General features: G+C 63.5%; 1 protein-coding gene across 1 annotated transcript in view; it reads right to left on the reverse strand.

The window, feature by feature from the left end:
* ADGRB1 (adhesion G protein-coupled receptor B1) overlaps window positions 1-10,161 on the reverse strand; it is a 53,184-nt gene that overhangs the window by 2,469 nt on the left and 40,554 nt on the right. Inside the window, exons 19-25 of the mRNA XM_045286872.1 lie at window positions 9,953-10,103; window positions 9,276-9,345; window positions 8,343-8,409; window positions 7,660-7,745; window positions 2,246-2,417; window positions 1,296-1,391; window positions 122-194 (exon numbers count right to left, since the gene is read on the reverse strand). Coding sequence (XP_045142807.1) covers window positions 122-194; window positions 1,296-1,391; window positions 2,246-2,417; window positions 7,660-7,745; window positions 8,343-8,409; window positions 9,276-9,345; window positions 9,953-10,103 — 715 coding nt within the window. The remainder of the gene's footprint in view (window positions 1-121; window positions 195-1,295; window positions 1,392-2,245; window positions 2,418-7,659; window positions 7,746-8,342; window positions 8,410-9,275; window positions 9,346-9,952; window positions 10,104-10,161) is intronic.

Below are 10,161 nucleotides of genomic sequence, written 5' to 3' on the forward strand. Positions count from 1 at the left end.
GCCTGTGTCACCTCCCTCTGTCCATGTGGGATGTGGGGCCCGGGTGGGATGGGGACAGACGGATGCACAGAGAAAAGAGAAAGAAGCAGGTGGGCCCGGCAGGGCTACCTGTCGCTCTCACCTGTCAGGCGCTCACCTGATCTACAGGCCAGATCCACATCCTTCTCAAAGTCGGTCTGCAAGACAGAGATAGGCTGTCAGGGAGGCCCGGTAGGGCCCTGCTGAGGGGCTCTGTGGGCGGCATGCTGGGGTGCAGGGGCTATGTGGCTGGATCACAAAGGGGTCAGCTGCTCGAAGCAGATCCGTGGTGCCTGTGGGCTGGTCAACTGGACGGGAGGTTGCTGTCTCCTGCCCCTGTGTGCATGTGCGTGCACACACGTGTGTGCCCACGTGCATGTGTGCTTTGCCTCCAAGGGCCTTGTGGACTAGTCAGCTGGGGAGTGCAGGCATCCCCCCAGCAGCCAGGCTCCCCGGCTTCAGGTACAAGGGAGGACTCTGCTGGGGCCCAGGAACCAGTGGGGCAGGACAGCTGGCACCCCGTCAAGGCCACCTGTCCCAGGCCACCCTCAGCAGAGCCCTGGGGCCACTGTGACCCGTGCAACATTGAGGAGCCCACCAGGGAGAAGCAGGTGGGCTCAGACACAGACACCCCCACCCCACCCCCCAGTGCCCCTTTCCCGGCATCCCATCCATCACACAGCAGTGGGCCCAGTCATCAGCAGCTAAGGGATCTTCCCAGGAGGCAATGGCAGGCCCAGGAGAGGCCCAGGTGGGGGCAAGGGCTGAGTCCCTGGGGCCAAACCTCTCCCCAGCAGCCCTGGACCGGGCTTCCTCTGGGGAGAAACAGACCCCCTGAGCTTCCTGAAGGATGGGACACTGGGATGAGGCCAATCCTTCTCCCTCCCCCAGGGCCACTGCCATCCACCAAGCCTCTGCCTGGGGGAGTCCAGGCCCTTGGGGACCAGCAGACACAACAAAACCAGCTAAGGAGCCCGTGGAGGGGAGGGGGTGCCAGGCTGCAAGGCCTCCACTGCTGTCCGTTGCTCCCTGGAGGCAGGGACTGCAGGAGGAGGCTGGCCCAGCCAGGTCAGAGCCGCCCTGAGGGATGTGGGGCGTGTGGGGGCTGGCAGGGCAGAAGCTAGCACACACAGGGGCTGGGTGAATGGGGAGCCCATGGGCCGCCAGCACCGCAGACCTGACAACTGGGCCCCGTCCCAACGGGCGTCCCTGGGCCAGTCTCTACAGCTGTGGTCTCGGGGCCACAGGCGGACAGCGCCTGGTGGGTGGGGTCCTACCATCAGCTGGGCGTGGCCGTTCTGGAACGAGCCCCCTGAGTCGCCATTGCCCTCCTCCTGCCGGTCCACCATGCGGCACTTGACGGCCTCCTGGACCTGGCACAGCAGGACGCAGTCTCCCTCAGTGTCCGTGCAGCCCGGCCAGCGACATCCCCCCCACATTGCCGGATGCTGGCCGCCCGGGGGTGCCCGGGCCCCATCAGAGGACAGCCACCCCTGTGTGCGTCCCCAGACCCTGCAGCATGTGCAGCTGTCTGTCGGGAGGGTCCTGGGCCAGGGCCAGAGGCACGAGCGCTCACACTCGGGGAGCTGCACCCCCACGCTCTCCGGAAGGGGACCAGAGCTTAAAACAGACGTGGCCGCACCTTTGGGGACACAACTCAGCCCTCTGTAAGTTGGATGGGCTCTGTGAAGGAAGTGGAGCTGGGCATTTGTGGGCACAGGGGCAGGCTGAGGGGGCTCCCCTCTGTCACCCTTCCCGAGGGCCCCAGGCCTCTGTCGGCTCCCCTCAGGGGTCACGCCGTGTCCACTGGGCTAGGTGGTGCCCTCAGGGTGCGGCAGACCTGGGCCAGGCTGCCTGCTCTTCCACGAGGTGGTGGACTGAACGCACCCGCCACTTAGGGAGCCGCTGCCAACGGGCAGTTCCTGAGCATATTGTCTGGGAGCAGCCTGGCCGTGCCCGCGCGTGCTCAGCCCTCGGGACTGAGCCCAGCTGCTGCAGGTGGTTAGCGAGCTGCTGCTCACCTGACGTCGGAGATTCGAATCCGCCTAGAGGCACCCTGAAAACCGGCCTAGCCCTTCACTTCTGACAGAGCGGCCCCCGAGAACCCTCGGATGCTCTTGACAGAAGGGACCCTGGGCGTTGGGCTCTGCACCTGGATCCCTGGGCAGGGCTGCCGGGTCGCGAGCCCCTCCCGCACCTGCGCGCGCCCCTGCGGCCGCCCGCCCACCTCTCTGCGCAGGACGCAGTGCACCATGACGACGACAAAGCCCTCCAGCGAGTCGAAGACTGCGAAGAGGATCTGGAAGAGGGCGGAGCGGCGGTCGGTGACGGCGAGGACGGCGGACATCCAGGTCAGCGCCAGCAGCGGCAGCACCACGCACGAGCTCCAGAGTGAGGCCCTGGGGACCGTGGCCACGGGGGTCAGGGCGCCCCCTGGAGGGCCCTGCTCCCCTGCGCTCTCCACCCCTGCCCCAGGGGGATGCCCGGGCTTGTCCCCTCACCCTTTCTTCCAGAACCGCATTCCCAGCCTCACTGCCTCCTCTCCCAGGGAGGGGCCCTCTCCACCCCCACCAGCTCAAGGGTTCCCAGTGGGCTGGGGGGCCCTGGGAGGAGCCCCCATTCCCTGACTGTCCAAGAGGTACAGGTGGTCCCGATCAGACACCCCTCAGGCCCCCAGGCAGGGGTCCAGGCCCAGCTGCCTGGGGTACCTGCTAGTCCAAGGTAGCCTTTGGGCTGCTGGCAGGGCAGCCAAACACTGGCCCTGGAAGGAGAGAGGGAGACGGGAAAGCCCGAGAGGCAGCCGGTGGCAGACAGGTGGACAGACAGACAGATGGCAGACAGGAATCAGGGCGGAGACGCAGAGCAGACAGAAACGGAGCAAGGATGGGGTTCCTCCTCTTGACAGCTCATGCCCTGTGCCCTCTACCCAGCACCTCCGGCAAGAAGCCCTCCAGCAGCACCCTGGGCAGGCTCACCCCCTGCACCCAGCCCTCTGCTCTGGCACACGTCCCGACAGGAGGGTCCCTGCCACCCTCTGCCCACAGCAAGGGGCCCTGGTGGTCTTTGGCCTGGCCACCCCTGGCCATGGCACCTGGGGGTAGCTGCTTACAGCATTTTCATTGAGGGGTGGGGGGGCTCTAAACCGCCCCACAAGCCTCCCCAGGGGTCCAGACAGGGGTGAAGGGGTAAGGCCAAGGGCAGCAGGAGACAGGCACCAGGGTTGTGAGGGCCGGGGGTCTTTCAGGGACAGGGACCCCCAAGCTCAGAAGGCATGCCCAGTTCCTGGACCCATGGGCCCACCCCAGTCATGTCCCCAGCCCTGTCCCTACTTGGGCACAGCCAGGAGCCCTCCTCCTCCATCTCTAACTGCAAGGTCCCACCCAGCCCTGCCCACCCCCTCCAGCCACTCTCATAGGGTGCTCGGAACCCGATGCCCAGCACTCAGGCTCACCCGGGCAGCTCCATGACCCCCCACTCAGGCTCCAGCCCAGGTGGCAACTCACTTCCTGTGTGTGGCTTTGAGACTGTGGCCCTAAACTCCAACGAATTACTCTTGCCCCAAGTTTCTAGTCCTGGGTGACTGCAATTCCTGGCTGAGCTGGAAACCACTGTGGTGGTTGGGTCCCGTGTCTGGCCCTGGGACTGGCCCACAGGATCTGCAATGGGATGTTACTGTGCAAATGAAGTATCTGTGGCCTGCCCGGAGGGGACTGGCCAGTTCGTGGGTGGGCAATCCCTTGAATTGATGAGGGGTTGGTGCCCAGACCTACGAGACTCCCCGACATCTGGGAGGCTGAGAGGAGCAGGCAGAGAGGAGAGAAAAGCTACAGAGTGATGTCACCCCCTGGCAGAGGACTGGAACCCTAAAGAGCAAGGCTGGCTGTCACAGAGGGAGGGTGACTGTTCCACCTCCCTCTCTTCTGAGCCTTTGGGGCATCCTGCCCCTTAATAAGCCGCCGACTGTGAGGGTGGTCTGCGAGTGCGTGTGGTCACCACAGGGCATGTCTGGGCCACAGAGAAGCAGAGCGAGGGAGGGCGCTGGGGAAGGACTGCCGGAGCCTGAGCTGGCAGGACGCTGGCGGGTGAATCACCCTGAGCCGGTGGAGAGCGTTTGAGGTTATCCCTTCCGATTTGGTCCCAGGCCCAGTGGGACGTGTGATTTGGGGGGAGGAGAAGCGAGATTCTTGGACTGTGAGTTTGGTAACAGTAAAGTAAGGGGTGTCGGGTGGGGGTGGCTTGGAAGCCCAGCAGATAAAGCAGCCAGCGACTTCGGCTTAACCCAGTCAGAGACCCCCAGTTAAACCCAACGCTCGACAGACACGTGGCCAGTCAGAGGGGAGAGAGCAAGATGCAGTGTTTAAAGAGGTCATGTGTGTCTGGGTGAGCTAGGCGAGGATTAGTTTTTTAAAAAAGTATTACATGGCAAGCGAATTTTGGGAATAATGAGGGCAACAAATGTATAGATGTGTTTTATACAATTGATCTATGTATTGTGATGAATTGTATGAGCCCCAATAAATTGATTAAAAAAAAAGTATTACATCATAGACACTTTTACAAAACCAAAATATTCAGATGAGAAGCTACTGTTCTGGGGCACAGAACTTTCTGCTTGAGGGGTCCCATCTCTCTGACCCTCTGCATTCTTTGACTCGGGCTTCCTGGAGGGAGTCTTATGGAGCTCCTGAGAAGAGGGGGGGAAGGAAGACATCTGAGGGGGGCAAGATTGGGGCTTAGGGTGGATGGGGTGAGGTTTCCCGAGACACAGCTGTGCAGGTGTGTGGTGTGGATGGGAAACTTTGGGGTGCAGATTTCGGGCCCATTTCTCCCTAACAGGTTCCCATTCTCTTAACCTCCGTGCTAAGCCCCCAGGATTGCCCTGTACCAAGAAACTCCGTAACAACCACCCCACGGGAGTCCCCGAACAGCCACCATGGCCTGTGCCAACCTGCCTGGAATCTAATCCCCTTGGAAGCCCCTGTCCTGATGGGACTGAGACCGGGGTGCGGAGGAGCGTCCAGGCGTTCTTGGACAGTCCACTGTCACTTTACCCCCAGCTTCCCACAGATTGGTAGAAAGCCCCTCCTGTAACTTAGGAGCACTGTTGACAGCCACTCCCCGAGGCCGGGGCACATGCAAGCACGTTCTGTTGGGAACAAGCCAGCACGGCCCAGGTCCAATCCTGGCTTGGCCCTCAAGGCCCCTCAACAGCCCGACTCGCTTCACCAGTCCCCCCTCCCCTAGGGGCCCATCCCACCCAGGAGCCCACCTCTCCCAGGCTCCGGCTCCCAGGCTCCGGCCCTCAGGCCCCAGCACTGACCAGAGCTTCTGGGTGCTGCCATGTCCCTGAGCTCAGGGAGGCCCTGGGGGCAGCCCTCCCCCCCTTCCCACGGCCCCTCCCACCTGAGCCAGGCCCTCTGACCCAGCCTAACACAGGCATTTAGCACGTCAGCCAGGTGGGGTACCTGCTCACACCCTCCTCACTCACATGCACACCCGGACATGCTCGCAAATACACACACAGACCCAGGCACTCCTCACACACAGACACACACACACAGTCTCATCCTCCTCACACACAGACCCACACATGTTCACAAATATAGACACAAACATGCTCACACACAGACACCCCCCAGACTCACACACGCTGACACACACATGCACACATATCCCCAGGCTCACACATAACTCACCCATGCTCACAAAAACACATACACACAATGCTCACTCACATACACAAATGATAACACATACATGCACAATTCACACAGTCACACACACTCACGAACTCATACGCACACATATACTCAGATAACACATGAGCACATATGTATGGGCTTCCACACTCACACACATACCTGCACTCACGTGCACATACTTATACACACTCATCCTTGCTCGCAGCTATTACTCGCACATATGTATGCACACTCCCACAGGCACATATGCCTGGGGCCCCTCCCACTAGCCAGGCTTAGGCTCAGGGGAGGGCAGGGGTTGCTATATGCTGGGCAGGGTGACTCCAGAGCCCATGCCTCAAAGCCAGCCCTGGCCCTGTGTCACCACAGCCGAGGGGCCTCCCTGCTCTCCCACGTCCTGTGTGCAAGGTCCTGGGGGAGGGGACAGGCAGGGCTGCTGGGGTCCAGGCAGGCTGAGGAGAAGAAAGGTAGGGGAGCAGACAGGCAGCGTGTCTGAGGAGGAGCCCGGGGTGGGGGTGGGGGCGAGGGCACTAACATGGCGTTACTAGTAGCGTCGGCGCTGGCGTCGGCCGCAGAGAGAACTCCACACCTGGTACATTTGAGGGTGCGCCCAGGCGGGGGCTCGAGCAGCGGACTGCAAGTGAAATCAGAGACTGAGACAAGAGAGAGCCTGTGCTGATGTAGCGGTGCCCCGTAGGCCGGCAGGCGGGCCTTCCTCGGGCCCTGGCCTCAGGGCAGCCCCCCAGCAGGGCCGCAGGGGCCCGCACGCCCTCCTGACCACAGAGAGGCTGAGGGCATGTAATGGACAGCGTGTGCAGGGCAGGCTGGCCATTGTGGTTCTGCTCACAGGGAAGGGTCCCTGTCCCGGACAGGAAAGTTCACACAAGGTACAGACCCCCTGCCCAGGACCTGCTGTGTCCTTGAAGGGTCAGGGTCTGGCTGCTGGCTGGTTCAGGGAAGGTGGACTCTGGTCTGTGAGGTGGCAGTGGCAGCATGGGCAAGGGGCTGCCCCTTGATGGAGCACTAGGGGCCTCTGCTCCCTGCCTGGCCCTGGCGCCCATTCTCAAGTTCTCTTAGGACCTCGGTGGGGCTGCAGACAGCCTGCGGGGCGGGGCTGGAGGCCGGGCGGCTGGTCTAGAGGGCGGGACAATGAGCCTGTCGGGGCGGGACTGGAGGGCATGGTGCTGACAGTGCCCTGGGGAGTACCTGCCCATGCCCATTTCACAGACCAGGAGCCCGGGCAGAGAGTGTGGGGGTGGGGACCGAGACCCGGACCCAGGCCCCTGTGAGGTCCTTCAGGAGCATGCCATCCCCACGGCTGGCTTGGCTGGAACCCACAGGGGGCCCAGAGACAGAGAGACAGAGAAAGCGATGACAAAAGGTGGGGGAGGGGTGGGGGAGGAGGGTGGTGGTGGTGGTGGGAGGCCCGTGGGACACTCCCCAGGGACACACACACACACACACACACACACACACACACAGCAACAGCAGAGGGGCGGGAGGGACACAGGGCCCTGCCCTTCCTGAGTTACCATGGCTGTCCCCTGGGGGTGACCAGTCCCAAGCACCTCCACCCATCCCTGTGACCCTCAGGGCACTGCTCTGCCCCCATCCCGCCCCCCCGTTCTCAGGGAGGAAGAGGAGTCTGCCTGACCGCCCACCCCTGTCCTCCTGCCCAGGGTGAAGGCCCCCCTGGCGGGCCTGGGTCTGTCACTCTGACAGTGGGCTGTCCTTGGGGACTCAGGCCCCAAAGCACAAGGGCAGCTTGGCCAGTGACACCAGGCCAAGGGCCCTGCTCTAGTAGTGCACCATGGGAAGGAGATGCCACCGGGCACCTCCCTCCCCCACAGCCTCCGGAAGGGCAGGGTCTGCGGGTGGGCTCTGGGGACCAGACGGGGCCTGTGGGGAGACCGAGGCCCAGTGTGGGCTGCCGCCCTACCCTGCCCGCTCCTTTAGCTTCTTGTCGGTGATGCCATCTTTGGAGACCAGCCTGTTGAACACCAGGATCCCGATGACCATGTTCACCTGCCAGCGTGGGGCAGTGGTCAGCACAGGGCCCCCGGGCTCCACCCGACGCCCACGCCCACGGCCGACCACTCAGATATATCATGTCCCAGGATATGAGCCAGGAGGTTTGGGGCCTGACCATGGAGCACTGAGGTGAGCAGTACTGTGGCCTCTGTCCCCCCGGGGCCCGAGCAGCAGGACCGTCCCCCAGGAGGGATTGCGGCGGTGTAGGTGAGTGTGCTGGGATAGAGGGACAGCCCTGTCCTCGGGAGCCCCTGGGGTCTCTTGCTCATCTTGGAGGGTCTGGCTGCTCCCCGAGCAGCAGTATGAGAGAGTCGGGGGGCCCTGAGGGAAAGGGGTGCTGGCCGTGGCACCACCTGGGACCCGCAGCCTCGGCCCTGAGGCACTTGCCGCTCCGCCCGCCTCCGGCTTGGCGGTCAACAATGCCGTTCACAGCTCCTCAAGGGTTCTACACTGGGACTGCTCATGGCCAGTGCCTGTTCCCGGGGACAGGACACCTCAATGCTGCCCGAGCCCCTGGGACAGGGCCACCCAAGGGGCACCCAGACGGCTGGACCCACTGTGGGATTCGGGGTGTGTGTGTATCATGCCTACCAGCACGACAGCGGCCGCCGGTCCCACGAAGGCGTACAGCAGGCCCCCCTCCAGAGAAAGCCAGCAGCTGCAGGGGGTGGGGGTGGGGAGACAGGCTGGTTAGTCAGTGGGCGCCCCTCCCTCTCCCCCACACTCGGGTGCTGCAGGGACCTTGTCCTCCCCCCTCCCCCTCCCCACCTGTTTCTCCTGGCCTCTCTGCAGGTTCCCCTGGTCTCCCTGATTCCAGATTGAGGCTGCCCACTCAACCCAGCTCACGACCCCGCACCTGGCCCCCCCTCCCCTCCAGGCCTGGCCCTTTCGGTCCCATGTTTCCCAACCACAGAGGCTCACAGGACCCTTCAGAACTCCCCCCAGGCTGCCCCTGACACGCACCCGGAGCCCCTTAGTCCTGCCCTGTAGGCTGCGAGTCCCTCCTGTGTCCTCTTGCCTCTGTCCTGACTCAATAGCGTCCCCACCCCACTCCTTGCTCCCCTCTCCCCAACCCCCATCCAGGCCTCAGTCCCCTCCTTCCCTACTCTTCTGGCCCTCCCAGCCCAGGCACCCCCCTCCCACCTCAGCCCCTGGGGTAACCCAGGCTCCTTGGCTCCATGTTCTTTAGCACCCACCCTCTCTCCTGGCACCAGAGGCTGAGCCAGGGGGCACTTCCCACCTGCTGGATCCAATCTGCTTCTCACACCTCACGGTAGGGAAACTGAGGCTCAGAGAGGCCCACAGATTGGCTCACAGACGCCTCTCTCCCTCAACCTTGGGGAAGCTGCCGAGGAGGGGCCAGTAGGCTGTGGCTCAGCCTGCAGCCCAGGGAGCCCTGCCTCTCAGAGCCTCAGCTTTGCCATCGTGAGATGGGTGCCCAGCACCCTGGGTGCCTTTCCCAGCCCTCGTCTCTTGGCCACGCCCCAGGGTGGGTGCAAGGGTGGGGATGGGGGGCACACTCACTAGTTCATGGTGCTGTACCCTTTGGCTTTGGTGAATCCCACGGAGATGGCCACCACCAGTGCAGGCAGTCCTGGAAGCCAGGGGGACCGGTGTCAGGCCCCACCTGCAGGAGGGGGCTTCCAAGTCCCCGAATCATGAGGTGGCACCCAGGCAGCGAGGTGGGGGGGGGCAAGAGGAGGGTCTGCAGAGCTGGGGGCAGCGTGCCTCAGTGGTGATCACACGAGGTGCTGGTCAGGTGGGGCCTCAGCCCCAGGCCCCACATCCCACGGGCATGCTGTGGGCTCTGCCTCACAGTGGCCATGTCCAACCTGGGGCAGTGGTGTCTGGGCCTGCGCCATCTCCCCTTTGCTGCTGCCCACTGTTTGGCCATGGTGAGTTTACGATGGCCGATGAGCCTTGGGTGACCCAGAGGGCTGCCAGGGAGGGATCTTCAGAACTAGGTCACCGGGCCTTTCTTCCTAGTGTGTTGAGTCTGGAAGCTCTGCCGAAACCCGCCCACCACAGGTGACCCAGCTGGTATTTGAAATGCCGGGGGCAGAGCTTCCAATAGAGCCCACAGCAGCCCACACCCATCCCCCCTTCAAAGACAGGGTCACTGGTCACCTGCCCTCCCCATGGGGCCAGTGCCTGGGGGGGGGTGGCAGGCGGCCGGAGGAGCAGGACGTGCTGAGGCTCACCCCAGCCCAGGCACAGGAAGCGCTTTCGGACGAGGCGGTTCCGGAGGTGGCCGGTGACGGCCATGTAGGACTGCCAGGCCTCGGTGAGCACCCAGCAGAAGGAGGAGAGGAAGAAGAAGTGCAGGAAGGCAGCCACCAGCGTGCACGTCACCTGGGGGGGGGTGCGGGTGGGCGGCTAGGTGGGTGCTCCGGGCCCCACGCCCACCCAG

Source organism: Echinops telfairi, unplaced genomic scaffold (genome assembly GCF_000313985.2).
Source record: "Echinops telfairi isolate 266 unplaced genomic scaffold, ASM31398v2 ScPeMD7_1;HRSCAF=3_0, whole genome shotgun sequence".
Taxonomy (NCBI): domain Eukaryota; kingdom Metazoa; phylum Chordata; class Mammalia; order Afrosoricida; family Tenrecidae; genus Echinops; species Echinops telfairi.